Source organism: Scyliorhinus canicula, chromosome 2 (assembly GCF_902713615.1).
Source record: "Scyliorhinus canicula chromosome 2, sScyCan1.1, whole genome shotgun sequence".
NCBI lineage: Eukaryota > Metazoa > Chordata > Chondrichthyes > Carcharhiniformes > Scyliorhinidae > Scyliorhinus > Scyliorhinus canicula.
In genome coordinates this window covers 285582922-285610146 of record NC_052147.1, presented here as the reverse complement: position 1 = coordinate 285610146, position 27225 = coordinate 285582922, and the positions used below count along the sequence as shown (strand labels likewise).

The following is a 27225-nucleotide window of genomic DNA, read 5'->3' as shown; positions in this document are numbered from 1 at the left end:
ACGGGCGGCCACTCGGCCCATCGTGGGCCTGGGAATCGCCGGGGGGGGCCGCTACCAATGGCCCCCGAACGTTGCGACGCGATTCCCGCCCTGCCGATAAACCGCCGCCGGAGCAGCCTGCGTCGCGATGGCGGGGCGGGATTCACGCCCCCCCCCGCCCCTCCAGCGATTCTCCGGCCCGGCGGGGGTGGGAGAATCCCGCCCTTTATTTTGTCCAGACTGATTCCACATCTTGATCTCCAGAGCTTATGTGATTCCTCATTCCAGCGCTGATCCCTGTCCTCACCAGCAGCGCTACGCCATCTCCTTTCCCTTTCAGTCTATCTTTCTGAAATACTGCGTACCCTTAGATATTCAATTCCCAGCCCTGGGGCGCGATTCTCCGGCCTGGTTACACTCTGCTCAACCCAAACGAGGCCGGTGAATAGTGGGATGGCCGAAAACAAGAACTGTGTCAGTCGCCAAACAGTTTGCGATGCAATCGGCCCGCCTCCGTGGGCTAAATCGGGATCTCGACGCAAGGTGGCGAGAAACCAATTATCACCACTTAAGCCCCATTTCCATACAATTAACGGGAGCCACCCCACATCCAAAGGCCTCCCGTCATTCAGCGACCCTCCCAGTGAGTGCTCACGTTGGAGCCGATTAGTGCTCCTTTTGAAAGTCCCATCCCATCTGTCCCACTGACCACCCATCACATCCACTGACTGCCGAGGCCTCTGGCCGTGCGGCTGAAGGCTGTCGCTAACAGGGAATTGGCAACCGTGGTTAAGGGAACACTTCACACAACCCAAGTGCGTTCCCGTGGGTGGGCCATGTAGAATGCGGGAGTCATTGCCTAGCAACCCAATCACACCTTCATACATAGATACATAGAAGACAGGAGCTGCAGGATGCAACACCACACACACAGCAGCCAACATCCGGACACCCAGGGGCTGGGACACAACTCCGGGGACATGTCCATGGCGGGAGGTGGGGGGGTGGGTGTCATAGGGAGGGGGAGCTGCCTGGAGAGATGGGTTAAGGGTTCAGAGGTCAGCCTGGGTTGCAGAAGAAAGTGACAGAGGCATCATAGTGGTTGCGCTCAAGTGTTCTTTGTGTCGTAGACGTCATACAGTTTCCCACTCACCTTCCCACCAGCCTCTCACCCCCCCCCCCCCCCCTTCACCCCCTACTACCATCCCCCACCCTCTCTCCCCTCCCCTGGCACCCTCAGTGATCCTCAATGTGCTTGGCCCCCCCTAGGTCTACCACTACGTTGAGGTGTCTCCCCAGGATGCACATCTGAGGTGAAACCAACCAGCTGCTTACCACAAGGGCCCACAATTTCCCTGGCGGGCGTCCTCTCTGGGCTCTGGGGCAAAGGGCTCCGGTGCACTTGTTACCAGCACAGCCGTGCCGCCCTGTCCCGTGTGCTGACCCCGAGACGCGGCCTAATCAGAGGGGTGGAACTCGGGGAAGCTGGTGGCCATTGTTGCCACTCCATTGGACAGGTCCGGGTTGGCACTCAGAGCCCCCCTCCTCCCGCTCAGTACCCATAGGGTCCCTGGGTTCACCTCGGGATGGAGAGGCAGCTGGTTCGAGCCCCGGCTGCCCCTGCATCTGCCATCCCTGGCGGCTCCCCACGCTCTGCACCATCGTGTCGGCCCCCTCGGTGATGCTCCTCAGTGACTGGGACAAGCTCCACAGCGTCTCGGCCATGCCCGACTGGGACTGGGACTGGGACAAGCTCCGCAGCGTCTCGGCCATTCCCACCTGGGACTGGGACTGGGACTGGGACAAGCTCCACAGCGTCTCGGCCATTCCCACCTGGGACTGGGACAAGCTCCGCAGCGTCTCGGCCATGCCCGACTGGGACTGGGACTGGGACAAGCTCCGCAGCGTCTCGGCCATTCCCACCTGGGACTGGGACTGGGACTGGGACAAGCTCCACAGCGTCTCGGCCATTCCCACCTGGGACTGGGACTGGGACTGGGACAAGCTCCACAGCGTCTCGGCCATTCCCACCTGGGACTGGGACAAGCTCCGCAGCGTCTCGGCCATGCCCGACTGGGACTGGGACTGGGACAAGCTCCGCAGCGTCTCGGCCATTCCCACCTGGGACTGGGACAAGCTCCGCAGCATCTCGGCCATGCCCGACTGGGACTGGGACAAGCTCCACAGCGTCTCAACCATGCCCGACTGGGACTGGGACAAGCTCCACAGCATCTCAACCATGCCCGACTGGGACTGGGACAAGCTCCACAGCGTCTCAACCATGCCCGACTGGGACTGGGACAAGCTCCACAGCATCTCAACCATGCCCGACTGGGACTGGGACAAGCTCCACAGCGTCTCAACCATGCCCGACTGGGACTGGGACAAGCTCCACAGCGTCTCAACCATGCCCGACTGGGACTGGGACAAGCTCCGCAGCGTCTCGGCCATTCCCACCTGGGACTGGGACTGGGACAAGCTCCGCAGCGTCTCGGCCATGCCCGACTGGGACTGGGACAAGCTCCACAGCGTCTCGGCCATGCCCGACTGGGACTGGGACTGGGACAAGCTCCACAGCGTCTCGGCCATTCCCACCTCCGACTGGGACTGGGACAAGCTCCGCAGCGTCTCGGCCATGCCCGACTGGGACTGGGACAAGCTCCACAGCATCTCGGCCATTCCCACCTCCGACTGGGACTGGGACAAGCTCCGCAGCGTCTCGGCCATGCCCGACTGGGACTGGGACAAGCTCCGCAGCATCTCGGCCATTCCCACCTGGGACTGGGACTGGGACAAGCTCCGCAGCATCTCGGCCATTCCCACCTGGGACTGGGACTGGGACAAGCTCCGCAGCGTCTCAGCCATTCCCACCTGGGACTTGACAAGCTCCGCAGCATCTCGGCCATGCCCACCTGAGAGCGGGACATGTCCCACAGAACCTCATCAAGGCCAGCCTGGTACAGGTCTCATCCCCCAGCGAGGTGGGCATTCTGCCCAGACCCTCAGCCATGGCCGTCACCGACTGTGCGACACCTTGGACACCCTGGCAGTATTGGACTCAGTGCCACTCATTACCGGCACCAACTGCAGCGGCGTAGCCTCTGGGACTCCTCCAACCGGCTATGGACCTGCTGGAGTGTCGCTGTCACCTCCCTCTGAATGTCCCGGCTGCTCCCTAACGTCTCCATCAGCTCCGGGTAACCCTGTTCCACAGGCTCAGCATCCGACTCGGACAGTGAGGGATTGGGAATAGGGATAGTGAGGGATTGGGAATAGGGATAGTGTGGGATTGGGAATAGGGACAGTGAGGGATTGGGAATAGGGACAGTCTGGGATTGAGAATAGGGACAGTCTGGGATTGGGAATACGGATAGTGAGGGATTGGGAATAGGGACAGTCTGGGATTGGGAATAGGGACAGTCTGGGATTGGGAATAGGGAGAGTGTGGGATTGGGAATAGGGACAGGCTGGGATTGGGAATAGGGATAGTGAGGGATTGGGAATAGGGATAGTGAAGGATTGGGAATAGGGACAGTCTGGGATTGGGAATAGGGACAGTGTGGGATTGGGAATAGGGACAGTGTGGGATTGGGAATAGGGATAGTGAGGGATTTGGAATAGGGACAGTCTGGGATTGGGAATAAGGATAGTGAGCGATTGGGAATAGGGACAGTCTGGGATTGGGAATAGGGAAAGTGAGGGATTGGGAATAGGGATAGTGAGGGATTGGGAATTGGGACAGTCTGGGATTGGCAATAGGGATAGTGAGGGATTGGGAATAGGGATAGTCTGGGATTGGGAATAGGGACAGTGAGGGATTGGGAATAGGGACAGTGAGGGATTGGGAATAGGGACAGTCTGGGATTGGGAATAGGGACAGTGAGGGATTGGGAATAGGGATAGTGAGGGATTGGGAATAGGAACAGACTGGGATTGGGAATAGGGACAGTGAAGGATTGGGAATAGGGAGGGATTGAGAATAGGGATAGTCTGGGATTGGGAATAAGGATAGTGTGGGATTGGGAATAGGGACAGTGTGGGATTGGGAATAGTGACAGTCTGGGATTGGGAATAGGGACAGTCTGGGATTGGGAATAGGGACAGTGAGGGATTGGGAATAGGGACAGTGAGGGATTGGGAATAGGGAGAGTGTCGGATTGGGGATAGGGACAATGTGGGATTGGGAATAGGGAGAGCGTGTTATTGGGAATAGGGACAGTCTAGGATTGGGAATAGGGATAGTGAGGGATTGGGAATAGGGATAGTCTGGGATTGGGAATAGGGAGAGTGAGGGATTGGGAATAGGGACAGTGAGGGATTGGGAATAGGGACAGTCTGGGATTGGGAATAGGGACAGTGAAGGATTGGGAATAGGGAGAGATTGGGAATAGGGATATTCTGGGATTGGGAATAGGGATAGTGTGGGATTGGGAATAGGGACAGAGAGGGATTGGGAATAGGGATAGTGATGGATTGGGAATTGGGACAGTGAGGGATTGGGAATATGGATAGTGTGGGATTGGGAATAGGGACAGTCTGGGATTGGGATTAGGGATAGCGAGGGATTGGGAATAGGGATAGTGAGGGATTGGGAGTAGGGATAGTGTGGGATTGGGAATAGGGACAGTGAGGGATTGGGAATAGGGATAGTGTGGGATTGGGAATAGGGATAGTATGGGATTGGGAATAGGGATAGTGAGGGATTGTGAATAGGGATAGTGTGGGATTGGGAATAGGGATAATGAGGGATTGGGAATAGGGACAGTGAAGGTTTGGGAATAGGGAGGGATTGGGAATAGGGAGAGTGCGGGATTGGGAATAGGGACAGTCTGGGATTGGGAACAGGGACGGTCTGGGATTGGGAATAGGGACAGTGAGGGATTGGGTATAGGGATAGTGAGGGATTGGGAATAGGGATAGTGAGGGATTGGGAATAGGGACAGTGACGGATTGGGAATAGGGATAGTGAGGGATTGGGAATAGGGACAGTCTGGGATTGGGAATAGGGACAGAGAGGGATTGGGATTAGGGACAGAGAGGTATTGGGAATAGGGATAGTGAGGGATTGGGAATAGGGACAGTCTGGGATTGGGAATAGGGACAGTGAAGGGATTGGGAATAGGGATAGTGAAGGGTTGGGAATAGGGATTGTGTGGGATTGGGGATAGGGACAGTCTGGGATTGGGAAGAGGGATAGTGAGTTATTGGGAATAGGGACAGTGAAGGATTGGGAATAGGGAGAGTGTGGGATTGGGAATAGGGATAGTGAGTTATTGGGAATAGGGACAGTGAAGGGTTGGGAATAGGGAGAGTGTGGGATTGGGAATAGGGATAGTGAGTTATTGGGAATAGGGACAGTGAAGGGTTGGGAATAGGGACAGTGTGGGATTGGGAATACCCGTTGCTGTGAATTGAGATCAGGTTGCGCACTGACACCAGCAGCACTGTGTCCTGCAGATAACGGAGGATTATTTTTGTGTTAAATCTCCTTGTATTGATCCCTGCCCCTTCCCATCCGGGTATGTAAAGCACCTTCCCCCTTACCTGGCCACATCCTGATTGAGGAAACATAGCTGCAGCAAGTCCGCCAGTTGTTGTTGAACCAGACTATACCGGATGAATGCTCGTCCTTTCCCCATTGAGGTCTTCAGCTATTGTCCACAAAGAGAAAGAGAGCAGAACAGGGTACAGTCTCGTTAATTAGTGCAAAGGAAATGCTACTTGCACCAACGGTAAGCGTGTTCAAACGCGCACATCGCCTTCCGTGACTGTTGTTTCACAGCGCCAGGGTCCCGGGTTCGATTCCTGGCTTGGGTCACTGTCTGTGCGGAGTCTGCACGTTCTCCCTGTGTCTGCGTGGGTTTCCTCCGGGTGCTCCGGTTTCCTCCCACAAGTCCCGAAAGATGTGCTGTTAGGTGAATTGGACATTCTGAATTCTCCCTCTGTGTACCCGAACAGGCGCCGGAATGTGGCGACTAGGGGCTTTTCACAGTAACTTCATTGCAGTGTTAATGTAAGCTTACTTGTGACAATAATAAAGTTTATCATTATCATGTGTAAATGAGCCAAAATCCCAGGGTCCAGCCCCAGTCTGCTGCGCGATCTCATTCAGCCCTTCTGGGTGGAGACAATTGTCAGTGATTCATGGATCAGTGGGGATGATTGATACCAGTCATGGGGTCTCCTGGTTTCTGTTAATCATAGGGCAGCACGGTGGCGCGGTGGATTAGCCCTGCAGCCTCACGGCGCCGAGGTCCCAGGTTCGATCCCGGCTCTGGGTCACTGTCCGTGTGGAGTTTGCACATTCTCCCCGTGTCTGCGTGGGTTTCACCCACACAACCCAAAGATGTGCAGGCTAGGTGGATTGGCCAGGCTAAATTGCCCCTTAATTGGAAAAAATGAATTGGGTTCTCTAAATTTTAAACAAAAAAAAAATCATTGAGATTTGGGGACTAAGATTTATTTCTTGCCTATTTCTGTATATTTTTGTGTAAATTTGTAAGCTTGGAGTGTCCCCAGAGAGAAAACTCCAAACACAAGTTTCAATAAAGCTCGTTCCGTCAGCACCTACCCTGGTTGTGTGGTTAATACATTTCAGTGCATCCGTTCCACACTTGTGACTGTTCAGGCTGACACAGATATAATCCCAATAATCCTTCTGATTACCGAAAATATCTTTCTTCTCCTTTTGGTCATACTGGGGAGAGAGAAAAATGGGAACGATTTCATCTGAAAGACAGGAACAGACGGAGAGAGACGGAGCGAATTGGAGACAGAGAGTGTGAGGGAGAGACAGATGTAGGCAGAGAGAGAGAACGAGAGAGAGGCTGATGGACAGGGCGAGAATAAAGGGCAAGTAGAGCTCGTCACAGAGGAAGTCAGAGAGGCAGAGTGAGCTATAAACAGAGAGATAAAGATAGGAAGAGAGAATGATAATTAGACACAAATACTTCCAGTGTGTCAGCATCAGCAGCCCAAACCCTGATGTTCGAAAATTCATACACAGAAAATATATAATGGTTGGGGGGGGTGGGGGGGGGGGGGGGGGGGGGAGTGTGGCTGCAGAGTGAGATTTCCCACCTGTAACAGGTACTCGAGCTTCATGCACAGTCTGTAGAGAACAGGGTTAGCGTCAGTGATGGGCTGCTGGTTCCTCTCCTGCTCTTTGCAAAGCTCTTGGATCGAATCTGTGAAATAGGATCAGTGAGTGTTAATGGACCTCACCCAGGCGCGACAGGCTCAGTGAATACTATTTGGGGGGGAGGGTACTCTGTTGGGCAAAGCAGCCAACTTCATGGGGTTATGGCTGGTTCTGCTGGGCAAGAAGGGAGGAGGTAGAACGACATGGCTGCAGTTGGAGGGGATTCATTTGTAAGGGGAACATTCAGGCCGGACGCCAATGAGCTTCTAGGATGGTGCGTTGCCTTCCTGGTGCCAGGGTCAATGATGTCACTGAACGGCTACAGGGCATCCTGAAGGGGGAGGGCAAACAGAAATCACGGTACACGGTGGTACCAATGATATAGTAAGAAGTCTTACAACACCAGGTTAAAGTCCAACAGGTTTGTTTCAAGCACGAGCTTTCGGAGCACTGCTCCGAAAGCTAGTGTTTGAAACAAACCTGTTGGACTTTAACCTGGTGTTGTAAGACTTCTTACTGTACTCACCCCAGTCCAACGCCGGCATCTCCACATCATGGCTACCAATGATATAGGCAGACAAGGGGGTGAGGTCTTGAAAGCAGAATTCAGGGAACGAGGATATAGATGAAAAAACAGGACCCAGAGGGTAGTAATCGGATTGGATTGGATTGGATTTTTTTATTGTCACGTGTACCGAGGTACAGTGAAAAGTATTTTTCTGCAAGCAGCTCAACAGATCATTCAGTACATGGGAAGAAAAGGGAATTAAACAGAATTCAAGAAAATACATGAGAATACATAATAGGGCACCACAATATATACAATGTACTACATAAGCATTGGCATCGGATGAAGCAGACACGGGTGTAGTGTTAATAAGAGGGTCATTTAGGAGTCTGGTAACAGTGGGGAAGAAGCTGTTTTTGAGTCTGTTCGTCCTGTTCTCAGACTTCTGAATCTCCTGCCCGATGGAAGAAGTTGGAAAAGTGAGTAAGCCGGGTGGGAGGGATCCTTGATTATGCTGCCTGCTTTCCCCCGGCAGCGGGAGGTGTAGATGGAATCAATGGATGGGAGGCAGGTTCGTGTGATGGACTGGGCGGTATTCACGACTCTCTGAAGTTCCTTGCGGTCCTGGGCCGAGCAGTTGCCATACCAGGCTGTGATGCAGCCCGATAGGATGCTCTGGATCCTATGTCTGTGCAACGATCTCTGGATTATGTCTGTGCAACGAGCTAGTGAGTATAGCAACAGGAGGTTATGCCAGATGGATGTGTAGCTGGGGAGATGGTGCAGGGGGGGGGGGGGGGGGGGGGCTTTGGATTTCTGGGACATTGGGACCATTTTTGGGGAGGGTGGGACCTGTGCAAGGTGGATGGTTTGCACCTGAACTGGGACTAGTGTCCTTGCAGGGAGGTTTGCTAGTGCTGTTGGGGAGGGTTGAAACTAACTTGGCAGGGGACAGGGATGCTGAGACGAGCTTCAGCAGGGAGAGGTACACAGCCAAAATTAGAAGACACAGCAAATGAGTCAGGAAGGCATTGATGTTATAGACCAGTTAAATCACAAGGGATTTTGGCAAAATTGGATGGTATTTATTTTAATGTAAGGAGTCTGACGAACCAGTCAGATGAATTGAGGGCACAAATTAAAACATGGGGGTATGAAGTCATTGCTGTCAATGAGATATGGTTGAGAGAGGGGCAGGATTGGCAGCTCAATATTCCAGGATACAGGGGATTCTCTGACCCCCGGCTGGGTCGGAGAATCCCTGGGGGTCGGCGCAAATCCCGCCCCGCCACTCCGAGGCTGGCTGCCATATTCTCCGGTGCTGGATTTTGGGCGGGGTTTATGCCACGCCGGTCGGGGGCCGTTGGCAGGGACCCCCCCCACCCCCGGCAATTCTCCGGGCCCCGATGGGCCGAGCAGCCGTCAGTTCCTGGCCAGTCCCGCTGGCGTAAAATGGACATGGTCCAAGACGGCGGGACCTGGCTGGTAGGCCGTCTAGTGGAGTCCTCAGGGGGGGAAATCCTGTCCCGGGTTGGGGAGGGGGGGGGGCACGGTGGCCTGACGCGCGATTGGGGCTGGCGCAGCGAAGAACCCCCCCCTGCGCATGCGCAGGAAATGCGACAGCCGGTCTGCACATGTGCGGAACCAGGCCGACGGTTCTGCACATGCGGCAACTCGCGCCGGCCCTTCTCCGTCCGTTGGCGCGGCGCAAACCCCTCCAGCACCGGCCTCTCCCCAGGAAGTGCGGAGGATTCTGCAACTTCCGGGTGGCCCGACACCGGAGTGGTTCACGCCGTTCTTGGCATCGCCATCGGACCAACGCGCAAATTACAGGAGAATCCCACCCAGGATCTTCAGGCGAGGCGGAAGTAGGGGATGTCGTAAATTTGATCAGGAAATCAGGGGCTGGTTTAGCTCACTGAGCTAAATTGCTGGCTTTTAAAGCAGACCAAGGCAGGCCAGCAGCATGGTTCGATTCCCGTACCAGCCTCCCCGGACAGGCGCCGGAATGTGGCGACTAGGGGCTTTTCACAGTAACTTCATTGAAGCCTACTCGTGACAATAAGCGATTTTCATTTTCATTTAATTTCAATTACAGCAGTAAATGGGGTAAACATATTGAAAGACTCTTAAAATTAAGCCATATGGGTAGAAGTTAAAATACAAAAACGGGCAATCACTTTTCTGGGAGTGTTCTATCGGCCTCTTAAAAGTCCGAGAGAAATAGAAGAGTAGATATGTCGGCAAATATCAGAGAAGTGTAAAAGTAATAAAGTAATATTTATGGTGGAAATTTAGCATCAGAGATCATTTAATTAATTGTATCTTTTGTTTGGATTAATTCATTAGTGTTAGAAATGTCCGTCAATGAGGTAAAGTGCTTCACCTATGAGATGTGGGAGGTCCATGACATTTCAGGTGTCCAGACAACTACATCTGCAGGAAGTGTAACCAATGGCAGCTGCTCACAGACCACATGGATAGGTTGGAACAACAGATAGGCACTTCTATGGATGTTAAAGAGACTGCAGGGTGGTGTGTTGCCTCCCTGGTGCCAGGGTCAAGGATGTCTCTGAATGGCAGGGTGCATTCTGAAGGGGTAGGGTGAATAGCCAGAAGCCATGGTACATATTGATACTAATGACATTGGTAGGAAGTGCAATGAGGTCCTTCACGGGAAGTTCAGAGGGTTAGGTAGTAAGTTAAACAACAGGACCTTGAGGATTGTCATCTCGGAATTACTCCTTGTGCCATGTGCCAGTGAGACTAGAAATAGAAAAATAGAGCAGCTAAAACACGTGGCTAAACAGCTGGTATAGGAGGGAGGAGTTCAGATATCTGGATCACTGGGATCTCTTCCGGGGCAGGTGGGACCCGCACAAGAAGGACAGGTTGCATCTAAACTGGAGGGACACTGATATCCTGGCTGGGAGGTTTGCTGGAGTCACTCAGGAGGATTCAAACCAGTATGGCAGGGGAATGGGAACCAGAGCAGTCAGTCAGTAGGTGAAGTGACTGAGGGAGAGCTGGAGACTAAGGCCAGTAAGACTCAAAGGTAGAGCAGGCAGGGAGAAGTTGCTGAACACAGCGGGACTGGTGGTCTGAAGTACATTTGCTTCATTGCGAGAAGTATAACAGGTAAGGCTCAGAGCTTGGATTAGTACTTGGAACTATGATGTTGTTGCCATTATAGAGACTTGATTGAGGGAAGGACAGGATTGGCAGCTAAACATTCCAGGATTTAGATGTTTCAGGCGGGATAGAGGGGGATGTAGAAGGGGTAGGGGATTTGTATTATTGGTTAAGGAGAATACCACAGCTGTGCTGAGGGAGGACATCTCAAAGGGCCCATACAGCGAGGCAATATGGGTAGAGCTCAGGAATAGGAAGGGTGTAGTCGCAATGTTGGGAGTTTAAAAATAATCATCTTTATTAGTGTCACAAGTAGGCTTACATTAACACTGCAATGAAGTTGCTGTGAAAAGCCCCTAGTCTCCACAATCCGGCGCCTGTTCAGGTCACAGAGGGAGAATTCAGAATATCCAATTCATCTACTAGCACATCTTTCAGGACTTGTGGGAGGAAATCGGAGCACCCGGAGGAAACCCACACAGACAGATATTCCCAAGCTGGGAATTGAACCTGAGACCCTGGCGCTGTGAAGCAACAGTGCTAACCACTGTGCTACCGTGCGCCCATGGGATTGAAGGAAATTTGGTAAATTGGATCCAGAATTGTCTGAGTGGCAGGAAGCGGCGGGGGATGGTCGGGATGTTTTTCTGACTGGAAGCCTGTGTCCAGTGGGGTCCCGCAGGGATCAGTGTTGGGGTTCCGCAGGGATCAGTGTTGGGGTCCCGCAGGGATCAGTGTTGGGGTCCCGCAGGGGTCAATGTTGGGGTCCCGCAGGGATCAGTGTTGGGGTCCCGCAGGGATCAGTGTTGGGGTCCCGCAGGGATCAATGTTGGGGTTCCGCAGGGATCAGTGTTGGGGTTCCGCAGGGATCAGTGTTGGGGTTCCGCAGGGATCAGTGTTGGGGCCCCGTAGGGATCAGTGTTGGGGACAGGGATCAGTGTTGGGGACAGGGATCAGTGTTGGGGACAGGGATCAGTGTTGGGGACAGGGATCAGTGTTGGGGTCCCGCAGGGATCAATGTTGGGGTTCCGCAGGGATCAGTGTTGGGGTTCCGCAGGGATCAGTGTTGGGGTTCCGCAGGGATCAGTGTTGGGGTTCCGCAGGGATCAGTGTCGGGGTCCCACAGGGATCAGTGTTGGGGTTCCGCAGGGATCAGTGTTGGGGACAGGGATCAGTGTTGGAGTCCCGCAGGGATCAGTGTTGGGGTCCCGCAGGGATCAGTGTTGGGGACAGGGATCAGTGTTGGGGTCCCGCAGGGATCAGTGTTGTGGTTCCGCAGGGATCAGTGTTGGGGCCCCGTAGGGATCAGTGTTGGGGACAGGGATCAGTGTTGGGGACAGGGATCAGTGTTGGGGACAGGGATCAGTGTTGGGGTCCCGCAGGGATCAATGTTGGGGTTCCGCAGGGATCAGTGTTGGGGTTCCGCAGGGATCAGTGTTGGGGTTCCGCAGGGATCAGTGTTGGGGTCCCACAGGGATCAGTGTTGGGGTTCCGCAGGGATCAGTGTTGGGGTCCCGCAGGGATCAGTGTTGGGGTCCCGCAGGGATCAGTGTTGAGGTCCCGCAGGGATAAGTGTTGGGGACAGGGATCAGTGTTGGGGTCCCACAGGGATCAGTGTTGGGGTCCCACAGGGATCAGTGTTGGGGTCCCGCAGGGATCAGTGTTGGGGTCCCACAGGGATCAGTGTCGGGGTCCCACAGGGATCAGTGTTGGGGTCCCGCAGGGATCAGTGTTGGGGTCCCGCAGGGATCAGTGTTGGGGACGGGGATCAGTGTTGGGGTCCCACAGGGATCAATGTTGGGGTCCCGCAGGGATCAGTGTTGGGGACAGGGATCAGTGTTGGGGTCCCACAGGGATCAGTGTTGGGGTCCCACAGGGATCAGTGTTGGGGTCCCGCAGGGATCAGTGTTGGGGTCCCGCAGGGATCAGTGTTGGGGTCCCACAGGGATCAGTGTTGGGGTTCCGCAGGGATCAGTGTTGGGGTTCCGCAGGGATCAGTGTTGGGGTTCTGCAGGGATCAGTGTCGGGGTCCCACAGGGATCAGTGTTGGGGTTCCGCAGGGATCAGTGTTGGGGACAGGGATCAGTGTTGGGGTTCCGCAGGGATCAGTGTTGGGGTCCCACAGGGATCAGTGTTGGGGTTCCGCAGGGATCAGTGTTGGGCTCCCACAGGGATCAGTGTTGGGGTCCCACAGGGATCAGTGTTGGGGACAGGGATCAGTGTTGGGGTCCCGCAGGGATCAGTGTTGGGGTCCCGCAGGGATCAGTGTTGGGGACAGGGATCAGTGTTGGGGTCCCGCAGGGATCAGTGTTGTGGTCCCGCAGGGATCAGTGTTGAGGACAGAGATCAGTGTTGGGGTCCCGCAGGGATCAGTGTTGGGGTCCCGCAGGGATCAGTGTTGGGGTCCCGCAGGGATCAGTGTTGGGGTCCCGCAGGGATCAGTGTTGGGGACAGGGATCAGTGTTGGGTTTCCGCAGGGATCAGTGTTGGGGTTCCGCAGGGATCAGTGTTGGGGACAGGGATCAGTGTTGGGGTCCCGCAGGGATCAGTGTTGGGGTTCCGCAGGGATCAGTGTTGGGGTTCCGCAGGGATCAGTGTTGGGGTCCCGCAGGGATCAGTGTTGGGGTCCCGCAGGGATCAGTGTTGGGGTTCCGCAGGGATCAGTGTTGGGGATCCGCAGGGATCAGTGTTGGGGTTCCGCAGGGATCAGTGTTGGGGTTCCGCAGGGATCAGTGTTGGGGTCCCACAGGGATCAGTGTTGGGGTCCCACAGGGATCAGTGTTGGGGTTCCGCAGGGATCAGTGTTGGGGTCCCGCAGGGATCAGTGTTGGGGTTCCGCAGGGATCAGTGTTGGGGTCCCGCAGGGATCAGTGTTGGGGTCCCACAGGGATCAGTGTTGGGGACCTACAGGGATCAGTGTTGGGGACAGGGATCAGTGTTGGGGTTCCACAGGGATCAGTGTTGGGGTCCCACAGGGATCAGTGTTGGGGTTCCGCAGGGATCAGTGTTGGGGTTCCGCAGGGATCAGTGTTGGGGTCGCGCAGGGATCAGTGTTGGGGTCCCGCAGGGATCAGTGTTGGGGTTCCGCAGGGATCAGTGTTGGGGTCCCACAGGGATCAGTGTTGGGGTTCCGCAGGGATTAGTGTTGGGGACAGGGATCAGTGTTGGGGTCCCACAGGGATCACTGTTGGGGTTCCACAGGGATCAGTGTTGGGGTCCCGCAGGGATCAGTGTTGGGGTCCCACAGGGATCAGTGTTGGGGTCCCACAGGGATCAGTGTTGGGGTCCTGCAGGGATCAGTGTTGGGGTCCCACAGGGATCAGTGTTGGGGTCCCGCGGGGATCAGTGTTGGGGACAGGGATCAGTGTTGGGGACAGGGATCAGTGTTGGGGTCCCACAGGGATCAGTGTTGGGGTCCCATAGGGATCAGTGTTGGGGTTCCACAGGGATCAGTGTTGGGGTCCCATAGGGATCAGTGTTGGGGTCCCACAGGGATCAGTGTTGGGGACAGGGATCAGTGTTGGGGTCCCACAGGGATCAGTGTTGGGGTCCCATAGGGATCAGTGGTGGGGTTCCACAGGGATCAGTGTTGGGGTCCCATAGGGATCAGTGTTGGGGTCCCACAGGGATCAGTGTTGGGGTCCCGCAGGGATCAGTGTTGAGGACAGAGATCAGTGTTGGGGTTCCGCAGGGATCAGTGTTGGGGTCCCGCAGGGATCAGTGTTGGGGTTCCGCAGGGATCAATGTCGGAGCCCTTGCTGTTTGTGGTTTATATGAATGATTTAGATATGAATGTTTGGGGGTTGATCAGTAAGTTTGTGGCTGATATGAAAATTGTTGGAGTGGTAAATAGTGAGGAGGATAGCCTTCCATTACAGGAGGATATAGACGGGCTGGTCAGATGGGCTGATCAGTGGCCAATGGAATTCAATCGGGATAAGTGTGAGGTGATTCACTTGGGCAGGACAAACAAGGCAAAGGGAATACAGGATAAACGGCAGGACCCTGGGAAACCCCGAGGATTAGAGGGACCTTGGTGTACATGTACATCCGTCCCTTAAGGTAGCAGAGCTGGTGGGTACAGTGGTGAAGAAGGCCTGTGGTAGACTTGCCTTTATTAGCCGAGGAGTATAGTTTAAGGGCAGGGAGGTTATGCTGGAACTGTATAAAACGTTGGTTAGACCACAGCTAGAGTATTGTGGGCAGTTCTGGAATCCACATTATAGGAGGGATGTGTTAGCCACTGGAAAGGGAGCAGAGGGGATTTACCAGGATGTTGCCTGGGCTGGAGAGTTTTAGTTATGAAGAGAGATTGGATAGACTGGGGATGTTTTCCTTGGAGCAGAGGAGACTGAGGGGGGACATGATTGAGATGTATAAAATTCTGAGGGGCAGAGATAGAGTAGACAGGAAGAAACGTTTCCACTTGGAGGAGGGATCAATGACCAGGGGGCAGAGATTTAAGGTGAGGGGCGGGAGGTTTAGAGGGGATGTGAGGGGAAACCTTTTCACCCAGAGGGCGGTGGGAGTCTGGAACTCGCTGCCTGAAAGGGTGGTGGAGGCAGGGACCCTCATAACATTTAAGGAGTATTTAGATGTGGACTTGCGATGCCAGGGCAGGCATGGCTCTGGGAGAAGTGCTGGAAAATGGGTTGTATTTGACCGGCGCCATTGGTGATGGGCCGAAGGGCCTTTTATGTGCTTTCGACCTCTATGACTAATGTTAACGGATCTCACAGACACAACAATTTAGTGAGTGTTAACGGACTCAACACAGACGTAACAGGGATAAAGATTCAAAGATGGGTTTGCGAATGAAATGGTCTTACCTTGAAGATCTTTGACCACCTTTAGGAGCTGAACATCAGTATCTGCGGCCATTCTGACCTTCTCAGCAGAATGCTCTGTGACCTGCAGTGAAGGACTGATATGTTAGTGAGATAGATCTTCATCCTCCTGATTTATTCCTCACAATAATAGGGTCCACAGCGTCAGGTGTCAGATGTTGATAGTTTCGGTAAACAGTCAATGATTAATAACTAAACATACACTTAACAGATCATCATAACTCGCTGAGGACATAAATTCTCTTCAACTCACCCCGGTTCCTTGCATATTTTCCTCACTCTGTGCCCTCTGGTGACTGACCATCTTGCCGCTGCAAACAGTTTCTCCTTATTTGCTTAGTTTGAATGCTCCTCGATCTTCTCATTGCCACCTATCGCTGCCACGCACCCAATAAAACAAAGCTCCCTTCCCAACTCCAGCACCTTCAAACACCAGGGTTCAGAAAATCACCAGGTCCAAAACTGGGTTGATTGCATCACAATTCTGTCCTCTGGGACCCAGCACCTCCTGAATGGACACTGTAATGGGGTTTAAAGGGACAACTGGGGCCCACACCTTCCTCATTCAGGGGTGCATGACACAGGAGCCTGGCTGAGTTCTAGGTTGACCATCCTCCTCCGCAATCGGCCCAAATAATTGTGAGTACAATTGTGTGTCAAAGCAATTATCATCGTCTGAGGCTCACGGCAGAGAGCACTTGCGACCGTTAAGCCAATTGGCGTTCCAGCTCTCAATCCAATCCTGCTGGAAAGGTGGGGGTTCATGATCTTGGAAATGGTCTAACGTTGGCCACACCCTCTCTGATGCCTCTGTCCATATAAGGACATAGAACATAGAACATAGAACATAGAACAGTACAGCACAGAACAGGCCCTTCGGCCCTCAATGTTGTGCCGAGCCATGATCACCCTACTCAAACCCACGTATCGACCCTATACCCATAACCCAACAACCCCCCCCTAACCTTACTTTTATTAGGACACTACGGGCAATTTAGCATGGCCAATCCACCTAACCCGCACATCTTTGGACTGTGGGAGGAAACCGGAGCACCCGGAGGAAACCCACGCACACAGGGGGAGGACGTGCAGACTCCACACAGACAGTGACCCAGCCGGGAATCGAACATGGGACCCTGGAGCTGTGAAGCATTTATGCTAACCACCATGCTACCCTGCTGCCCCAAGGAGCTCCATAAAAAGGTCTTGAGGGCAGAGACCTTGTCAGGGGCACGAGTAGATGTAACCACGAGTGGAGCCAATGGGTCTGAGAATTAAAGGCAGCGTACCCTGAATTCAGGAGCTCCCCCCCCCCCCCAATACTTACTAAACCATATGCAAGTGCTTCCCGTGTTTCCAGAGGGAGAATTCAGAATACATAGAACATAGAACATAGAACAGTACAGCACAGAACAGGCCCTTCGGCCCTCGATGTTGTGCCGAGCAATGATCACCCTACTTAAACCCACGTGTCCACACCTTACACTACGGGCAATTTAGCATGGCCAATTCTCCTCACAGCACATCTTTCAGGACTTGTGGGAGGAAACCGGAGCACCCGGAGGAAACCCACGCAGACATGGGGAGAACGTGCAGACTCCGCACAGACAGTGACCCAAGCCGGGAATCGAACCCGGGACCCTGGCGTTGTGAAGCAACTGTGCTACCCACTGTGCTACCCATGCTGCCCTAGCTTGCACTTCCCCCAGAAGTAGAAACGTCTTTCTTTTTAATAACAACCCGAACGAGCCGTCCATAATTATAAAGACCTCTAAGGTCACCTCACACGATTACCTGTTCCTGGGAAACAGAACCCCAGCCTGTTCAATCTTTCCTGGCAGTTATGCTGTCTCAGTTCTGCTATCATCCTGCTCAAAATTTATATAATTATTTCACTAGGACAATGATCAAAGCCACCGGTGTAAGGTTTGTTCTTGGAACTGGCAATGACCCAGACATAATCGTCAGCCATACCTCAATACCTAAATTCTGTCTGGTCAGATCCCAACCCCACCCCCACCCAACCCTGGTCAGACCGCTTTCCCCTCCCCACGCCCCCCATTCATGGGCAGCACGGTAGCACAGTGGTTAGCACGGTTGCTTCGCAGCTCCAGGGTCCCAGGTTCGATTCCCGGCTTGGGTCACTGTGCGGAGTCTGCACGTTGTCCCCGTGTCTGCGTGGGTTTCCTCCGGGTGCTCCGGTTTCCTCCCACAAGTCCCGAAAGATGTGCAGGTTGGGTGGATTGACCATGATGAATTGCGCCTTAATTGGAAAATAAAGTCAAGTCTGTCCACAGTAATTTGTGGGGAAAGTTTGATGTAATGGCTGCATCATGACCCTGAGCAGCATCTCCATCATCCATACGTCATTCCCCCGCAGCCGAGGGATCGCTGAATAAGCAGAAAAGGAACCTTCATTACAACTCCGGGACGCCCTGAGCACTTTGCAGCAAATCAAATACATGATGACGTGCAGGGTGAGGTAGCCAATTGGATACAAAATTGGCTTGGTGACCAAAGCCAAAGGGTGGTTGTGGAGGGTGGTTTTATCAAACTGGAGGCCTGTGACCAGCGGTGTGCCTCAGGGAACGATGCTGGGTCCACTATTATTTGTGATATATATTAATGATTTGGATGAGCATGTAGGAGGCATGGTTAGTAAGTATGAAGATGAAATTAAATGAAATGAAAATCGCTTATTGTCACGAGTAGGCTTCAATTAAGTTACTGTGAAAAGCCCCTAGTCGCCACATTCCAGCGCCTGTTCGGGGAGGCTGATATGGGAATTGAACCGTGCTGCTGGCCTGCCTTGGTCTGCTTTCAAAGCCAGCGATTTAGCTGTGTGCTAAACCAGATGATACCAAGATTGGTGGCATAGTGGATAGTGAAGAAGGTTATATAAGATTGCAACAGGATCTTGACCAATTGGGCCAGTGGGCCAATGAATGGCAGATGGAGTTTAATTTCGATAAATGTGAGGTGATGCATTTTGGTCGATCAAATCAGGGCAGGACCTACTCAGTTAATGGAGGGAGTTGGGGAGAGTTACAGGACAAAGAGATCCAGGGTTACAGGTTCATAGCTCCTTGAAGGTGGAGTCTCAGGTGGACAGGGTGGTGAAGAAGGCATACAGCATGCTGGGTTTTATTGGTCAGAATATTCAATACAGGAGCTGGAACGCCTTGCTGAAGTTGTACCAGACATTGGTAAGACCACATATGGAATACTGTGTTCAGTTCTGGTCACCCTATTCTAGGAAGGATATTGTTAAACTAGAAAGAGTGCAGAAGAGATTTACGAGGATGCTCCCAGGAGTTGATGGTCTGAGTTATAAGGAGAGGCCGGATAGACTGGGACTTTTTTCCCTGGAGCGCAGGAGGCTTGGGGGGGTGATCTTATAGAGGTCTAGAAAATAATGAGGGGCATAGATAAGGTAGATAGTCAACATCGTATCCCAAAGATAGAGGAGTCTAGAACTGGAGGGTATAAGTTTATTAATAATAATAATAATAATGGCTTATTGTCACGAGTAGGCTTCAATTAAGTTACTGTGAAAAGCCCCTAGTCGCCACATTCCGGCGCCTGTTCGGTAAGGCTGGTACGGGAATTGAACCGTGCTGCTGCCTTGTTCTGCATTACAAGCCATCTGTTTAGCCCAGTGTGAGAGGGGAGAGATACAAAAGGGCCCAGAGGGGAGATTGTTTCACACAGAGGGTGGTGAGCATCTGGAACGGGCTGCCAGAGGCAGTGGTAGAGACGGGTACAATTTTGTCCTTTAAAAAGCAGTTAGACGGTTACATGGGCAGGATGGGTATAGAGGGATATGGGCCAAATGCCGGCAAGTGGGACCAGCTTAGTGATAGTAACTGGGCAGCATGGACAAGCTGGGCCGAAGGGCCTGTTTCCGTGCTGTAAACATCTATGGCTCTCTGGGTCACTGTATTAGTGCAGTAATAATGCACAGTATTGCACAGCATGATCCCATAAACAGCAATGTGATAATGAGCAGATAATCTGTTTCTAGTGACTTTGACAGATAAACATTGGTCAGGACATCAGGGGGATCTTCCCTGCCCTGAATTAAAGAGTGGCCAGGTTCCCCCCTCCACATGGGAGGGTGGGTTGGGCCTCAGTTTAACATCTGAGGTATTTAAACTATCAACATCTCACACGCACTCTGAATTTGTGCAATGTTAATTCTGAATATTGGTGTGAGTCCTCCGCCGACGGGATTCTCCGTTCCGCCCCCGCCCCCCCCCCCTCCCCCCCACGCTCGGGGGGGTTTCCCAGTGATGTGGGGGCAGCCACAATGGGAAATCCCATTGGCTGATGTTGGGATCGGAGAATCCCGCTGCCAATGACAGCGGGCCGTCGAGGAACACGCGGCTGGGGAGGCAGAGAATTCACCCCATTGTTGGGTTTGACAATCCTCAAGAACAACTTGAAGGGTCATTTAATGAGCTGGATTCGCCGTTTGGGAGACTGGATTCTGAATCGCGGGAAATTCACGTTCCCGCTGGGAGCGCCGGGCAGTTCAAATTCAGGTGATGCAAATGGGCCACATGCGAGCGATTCCCGGCCCCACTGGAGTCTGATTCACTGGGGTCAGGGTTCATGTGAAAGGCCTGAAGAGCTGGAGCAGGTGTTTCAGCGCTCCACTCCCCACAGACTATCATTCAAGTGAAGACGATGGCTGCACCCAGACTACCCCCCCCTGTTCTTGGTGTTGGAGATTGACAGCCCGCTGGATGTCATTGAGGAGAGGAATGACCCCCCCCCCAGTGAGCAAGCCCAGCACGCCGGCCCGGGGTGTGGACCTCGCTTCCTGCCACCAGCAGGAGACCGGAGCATCGCGACGATAACATGGTGCAAGATTCTCCGCCCAATTGCGAATGTCGCTGCCGGGTCAGGCAGTGGCGATTCCTCCCCTCGGTCTCCGAGATATTCATTCCAAGCTAAAATAACTGAAACCCAAATTGATTGCAACGGTTCAGATTGGGATTAATATTTTGACAGATGAAAATGAAAAGGATTTGAGAAAGAGGAAAAGATCACGATGGCCAAGAAAGCCAACAGTACGAAACGTCAGTGCGAATGGACAAACATTTCATCGTCATGTTCATTCCTGGAGCTCCTCTCACAGTATGGACGGGCAGCTTTGGAAACTGGATTTTCCAGTTACTAATTGGACTTTCTGATCGTGTGAAGCCTCCAGATTTCTCTCACTGAGCCTCAGATTGTAATGTTTCTTTTTAAAGGCAAATTGACGTAACATTGAGATTGGTGTTGCACTCAACATTTACACTGCCACAGGTCTCAATGTCGGTGTTAGAACATAGAACAGACAGTGCAGAAGGAGGCCATTCGGCCCATCAAGTCTGCACCGACCCACGTTAAGCCCTCACTTCCACCCTAACCCTGTAACCCAATAACCCCTCCTAACCTTTTTGGTCACTAAGGGCAATTTATCACGGCCAATCCACCTAACCTGCACGTCTTTGAAATTAAATGAATGAAAATAACTTATTGTCACGAGTAGGCTTCAATGAAGTTACTGTGAAAAGCCCCTAGTCGCCACATTCCGGCGCCTGTCCGGGGAGGCTGGAACGGGAATTGAACCGTGCTGCTGGCCTGCCTTGGTCTGCTTTAAAAGCCAGCGATTTAGCCCTGTGGGAGGAAACCGGAGGAAACCCACACAGACACGGGGAGGACAGACAGTGACCCAAGCCGGGAATCGAACCTGGGACCCTGGCGCTGTGAAGCCACAGTGCTAACCACTGTGCTGCCAACGGTGTTGTTTGTGATTGTTATACTAAATCCGGGGATACAATTAACACAAAGGAAGAATTTGTCAAAATACAAGAATATATTAATAAACTTGCAGAATGGGTGTGTGTAATTGGCAGGTATACTTCGATGTGGGTAAGAGTGAGGGAGACATGCTTTGTAGTCAATAAATGTCTAAATGGGTTTAGGGATCTGGGGTGTAGATACACAGATCACTAAAAAGTAGCAGCACCCTTTAATAAGATCACAAAAAGCAAACTAAACACTGGTTTCTTTTTGAGGAGGGGTGGGTTGCAAAAGTTCTTTCAAACGTGTATAGAACCTTGGTGAGACCACACACAGCGCAGTGAAAACAGTTCCAGCCGGTTTCCATATCATAAAAAGGATGTAGAGGCATGAGAGCAGATTCAGAAAGAGATTTGCAATGATGGTGCCACACTCAGAGGCTGTATGAGACTGAGTACCGGTAGGCTGGGAAACTAGTAAATAGAGAGGCGGGCTGAGAGGGACCTTTAAAATGATGGAAGTGTTTGATTGTTTAGACATAGATAAACTGTTTCCACTTGTGCGGAGTCCAGAGTTTGGGAGCATCAATATAAGACAGTCATTAATATAGGGCAGCACGGTAGCACAGTGGTTAGCACAAATGCTTCACAGCTCCAGGGTCCCAGGTTCGATTCCCGGCTGGGTCACTGCCTGTGCGGAATCTGCACGTCCTCCCCGTGTCTGCGCGGGTTTCCTCCGGGTGCTCCGGTTTCCTCCCACAGTCCAAAGGTGTGCAGGTTAGGCCATGCTAAATTGCCCTTAGTGTCCAAAATTGCCCTTAGTGTTGGTTGAGTGGGGTTACTGGGTTATGGGGATACGGTGGTGTGGGCTTGGGTAGGGTGCTCTTTCCAAGAGCCGGTGCAGACTCGATGGGTCAAATGGCCTCCTTCTGCACTGTAAATTCTATGATCCAGCAGGGGATTCTTTACCCAGAGAATGGTGAGAATGTGGACCTTTCTACCACGGGGAGTTGCTAAGGTGAATAACATCGATACAGTTATGGGGAAACTAGATGAAGGCACGAGGAAGGCAGGAATAAAAGGATAAACTGATGGGTTGAGATGAAGCGGGTGATCGGTTAGACAGTAAACAGCGGCATTAATCGGTTGGGATGAATGACAGGTGTCTGGGCTGTGAACTCAATGTAACTCCCTGGGCAGCACGGTAGCATGGTGGTTAGCACTGTTGCTTCACAGCTCCAGGGTCCCAGGTTCGATTCCCGACTTGGGTCGCTGTCTGTGCGGAGTCTGCACCTTCTCCCCGTGTCTGCGTGGGTTTCCTCCGGGTGCTCCGGTTTCCTCCCACAAGTCCCGAAAGACGTGTTGTTAGGTGAATTGGACATTCTGAATTCTCCCTCTGTGTACCCAAACAGGTGCCGGAATGTGGCGACTAGGGGCTTTTCACAGTAACTTCATTGCAGTGTTAATGTCAGCCTACTTGTGACAATAATAAAGATTATTGTTATTCTAATTCAATGATGTGGAATTTAATGCTGACATTAATATTAGCGTGGAACCCTGTGTCCTCCCCTCTGTAAGTGGTTGCAGCCCCTCACCCCTGAGTTAGCCGGTTGGAGATTGAAGTCCCATCCCGGAGATTTGAGTCTATAATCGAGGCAGGCACCCCAGGTGCAGCCCTGAAGCCGTGATGTATCTTTCAGATGGAACATTAATCAGAGGCCCCTCGAGTGGGGCTACAAGATCATATTGGCCACTTTTTCACAGAAGAGCCAGGGAGATTTCTCCATGTCCAGGCCAATATTAATCCCTCAGCCAACATCACTCAAACAGATTGTCTGCTCTTTAACGCAATGCTGATTGTCAGATCTTGCTAATTGGCTGTTGTGTTTCCTACATCACAGTGATGAATATTCTTCATTGCAAAGAAGCTTTCCCCATAGAGTCATACAATCCCTACACTGCAGAAGGAAGCCATTCGGCCCATCGAGTCTGCACTGATCGTCTGAAAGAGCACCCTACCTAGGCCCACTCCATCCCCGTACCCTTGGACACTAAGGGGCAATTTATCACGGCCAATCCACCTAACCCGCACATCTTCACTGTGGGAGGAAACCGGAGCATCCGGAGGAAACCGGAGCATCCGGAGGAAACCGGAGAGAGTGCAAACTCCACACAGACATTCTCCGAGGCTGGATTTGCACCCGGGTCCCAGGTGCTGTGAGGCAGTAGAGCTAACCACTGTGCAACCGTTCCGCCCGCGATCAGAAACATTCACTTCCACCATCACCAACGCCCAGTAGGAATAGTGTGACCATCAACAAGATGCACTGGAGCAACTCACCAAGGCTCCTCAAACAGCACCTTCCAAACCTTCACCAGCTACAAAGACAGAGCAGCCGATACTTGGGAACCCCACCACCTGGAGGTTCCCCTCCAAGTCACTCCCCACCCTGACTGGGAAATATATCGGCCGTTCCTTCACTGTCTCTGGGGAAAAATCCTGGAACTCCCTCCCTAACAGCACAGTGGGTGTACCTACACCCCAGGGACTGCAGCGGCTCAAGAAGGCAGCTCACCCCACCTTCGCAAAGGCAACTAGGGACGGGCAATAAATGCCGGCCTAACCAGCGACAGCCACATCAGGTGCGGGAGTTTGAAAAACCTTTAGAAACGCTGATGTTGTGGAAGGTGCTTTATAAACTCAAATGTTTTTCTCTAATTTACTTCCAGGGAGGTAAAGTTACTGAGCTTATTCTGAGTCCACTGCCACCCTACTGAAGCTAACTGAAGGCATTCAAACTCAAACCCTGGGCGGGATTTACCGAGTCACACACCCTGGGCGGGATTTACCGAGTCACACACACCCTGGGCGAGATTTACCGAGTCACACACACCCTGGGCGGGATTTACCGAGTCACACACCCTGGGCGGGATTTACCGAGTCACACACCCTGGGCGGGATTTACCGAGTCACACACACTGGGCGGGATTTACCGAGTCACACACACCCTGGGCGGGATTTACCGAGTCACACACACCCTGGGCGGAATTTACCGAGTCACACACACTGGGCGGGATTTACCGAGTCACACACACTGGGCGGGATTTACCGAGTCACACACACCCTGGGCGGGATTTACCGAGTCACACACCCTGGGCGGGATTTACCGAGTCACACACACCCTGGGCGGGATTTACCGAGTCACACACCCTGGGCGGGATTTACCGAGTCACACACACCCTGGGCGGGATTTACCGAGTCACACACACCCTGGGCGGGATTTACCGAGTCACACACACCCTGGGCGGGATTTACCGAGTCACACACCCTGGGCGGGATTTACCGAGTCACACACCCTGGGCGGGATTTACCGAGTCACACACCCTGGGCAGGATTTACCGAGTCACACACCCTGGGCGGGATTTACCGAGTCACACACCCTGGGCGGGATTTACCGAGTCACACACACCCTGGGCGGGATTTACCGAGTCACACACCCTGGGCGGGATTTACCGAGTCACACACCCTGGGCGGGATTTACCGAGTCACACACCCTGGGCGGGATTTACCGAGTCACACACCCTGGGCGGGATTTACCGAGTCACACACACCCTGGGCGGGATTTACCGAGTCACACACACCCTGGGCGGGATTTACCGAGTCACACACCCTGGGCGGGATTTACCGAGTCACACACCCTGGGCGGGATTTACCGAGCCGCACACCCTGGGCGGGATTTACCGAGTCACACACCCTGGGCGGGATTTACCGAGTCACACACCCTGGGCGGGATTTACCGAGTCACACACCCTGGGCGGGATTTACCGAGCCGCACACCCTGGGCGGGATTTACCGAGTCACACACCCTGGGCAGGATTTACCGAGTCACACACCCTGGGCAGGATTTACCGAGTCACACACACTGGGCAGGATTTACCGAGTCACACACACTGGGCAGGATTTACCGAGTCACACACCCTGGGCGGGATTTACCGAGTCACACACCCTGGGCGGGATTTACCGAGTCACACACCCTGGGCGGGATTTACCGAGTCACACACACCCTGGGCGGGATTTACCGAGTCACACACACTGGGCGGGATTTACCGAGCCACACACCCTGGGCGGGATTTACCGAGTCACACAAACCCTGGGCGGGATTTACCGAGTCACACACCCTGGGCGGGATTTACCGAGTCACACACACCCTGGGCGGGATTTACCGAGTCACACACCCTGGGCGGGATTTACCGAGTCACACACACCCTGGGCGGGATTTACCGAGTCACACACCCTGGGCGGGATTTACCGAGTCACACACACCCTGGGCGGGATTTACCGAGTCACACACACCCTGGGCGGGATTTACCGAGTCACACACACCCTGGGCGGGATTTACCGAGTCACACACCCTGGGCGGGATTTACCGAGTCACACACCCTGGGCGGGATTTACCGAGTCACACACCCTGGGCAGGATTTACCGAGTCACACACCCTGGGCGGGATTTACCGAGTCACACACCCTGGGCGGGATTTACCGAGTCACACACACCCTGGGCGGGATTTACCGAGTCACACACCCTGGGCGGGATTTACCGAGTCACACACCCTGGGCGGGATTTACCGAGTCACACACCCTGGGCGGGATTTACCGAGTCACACACCCTGGGCGGGATTTACCGAGTCACACACACCCTGGGCGGGATTTACCGAGTCACACACACCCTGGGCGGGATTTACCGAGTCACACACCCTGGGCGGGATTTACCGAGTCACACACCCTGGGCGGGATTTACCGAGCCGCACACCCTGGGCGGGATTTACCGAGTCACACACCCTGGGCGGGATTTACCGAGTCACACACCCTGGGCGGGATTTACCGAGTCACACACCCTGGGCGGGATTTACCGAGCCGCACACCCTGGGCGGGATTTACCGAGTCACACACCCTGGGCAGGATTTACCGAGTCACACACCCTGGGCAGGATTTACCGAGTCACACACACTGGGCAGGATTTACCGAGTCACACACACTGGGCAGGATTTACCGAGTCACACACCCTGGGCGGGATTTACCGAGTCACACACCCTGGGCGGGATTTACCGAGTCACACACCCTGGGCGGGATTTACCGAGTCACACACACCCTGGGCGGGATTTACCGAGTCACACACACTGGGCGGGATTTACCGAGCCACACACCCTGGGCGGGATTTACCGAGTCACACAAACCCTGGGCGGGATTTACCGAGTCACACACCCTGGGCGGGATTTACCGAGTCACACACACCCTGGGCAGGATTTACCGAGTCACACACCCTGGGCGGGATTTACCGAGCCACACACCCTGGGCGGGATTTACCGAGTCACACACCCTGGGCAGGATTTACCGAGTCACACACCCTGGGCAGGATTTACCGAGTCACACACACCCTGGGCGGGATTTACCAAGTCACACACACCCTGGGCGGGATTTACCGAGTCACACACCCTGGGCGGGATTTACCGAGTCCCACACCCTGGGCGGGATTTACCGAGTCACACACCCTGGGCGGGATTTACCGAGTCACACACCCTGGGCGGGATTTACCGAGTCACACACACCCTGGGCGGGATTTACCGAGTCACACACCCTGGGCGGGATTTACCGAGTCACACACCCTGGGCGGGATTTACCGAGTCACACACACCCTGGGCGGGATTTACCGAGTCACACACACCCTGGGCGGGATTTACCGAGTCACACACCCTGGGCGGGATTTACCGAGTCACACACCCTGGGCGGGATTTACCGAGTCACACACCCTGGGCGGGATTTACCGAG

The 27225-nt window shown here is 53.5% G+C and overlaps 1 protein-coding gene across 1 annotated transcript in view; it reads right to left on the bottom strand.

Annotated features, from left to right (window-relative positions):
• LOC119962226 (FYVE and coiled-coil domain-containing protein 1-like) overlaps nucleotides 1-27225 on the bottom strand; it is a 100752-nt gene that overhangs the window by 63357 nt on the left and 10170 nt on the right. Inside the window, exons 2-5 of the mRNA XM_038790210.1 lie at nucleotides 15590-15671; nucleotides 7060-7166; nucleotides 6551-6676; nucleotides 5524-5630 (exon numbers count right to left, since the gene is read on the bottom strand). Coding sequence (XP_038646138.1) covers nucleotides 5524-5630; nucleotides 6551-6676; nucleotides 7060-7166; nucleotides 15590-15641 — 392 coding nt within the window. The 5' untranslated portion in view covers nucleotides 15642-15671. The remainder of the gene's footprint in view (nucleotides 1-5523; nucleotides 5631-6550; nucleotides 6677-7059; nucleotides 7167-15589; nucleotides 15672-27225) is intronic.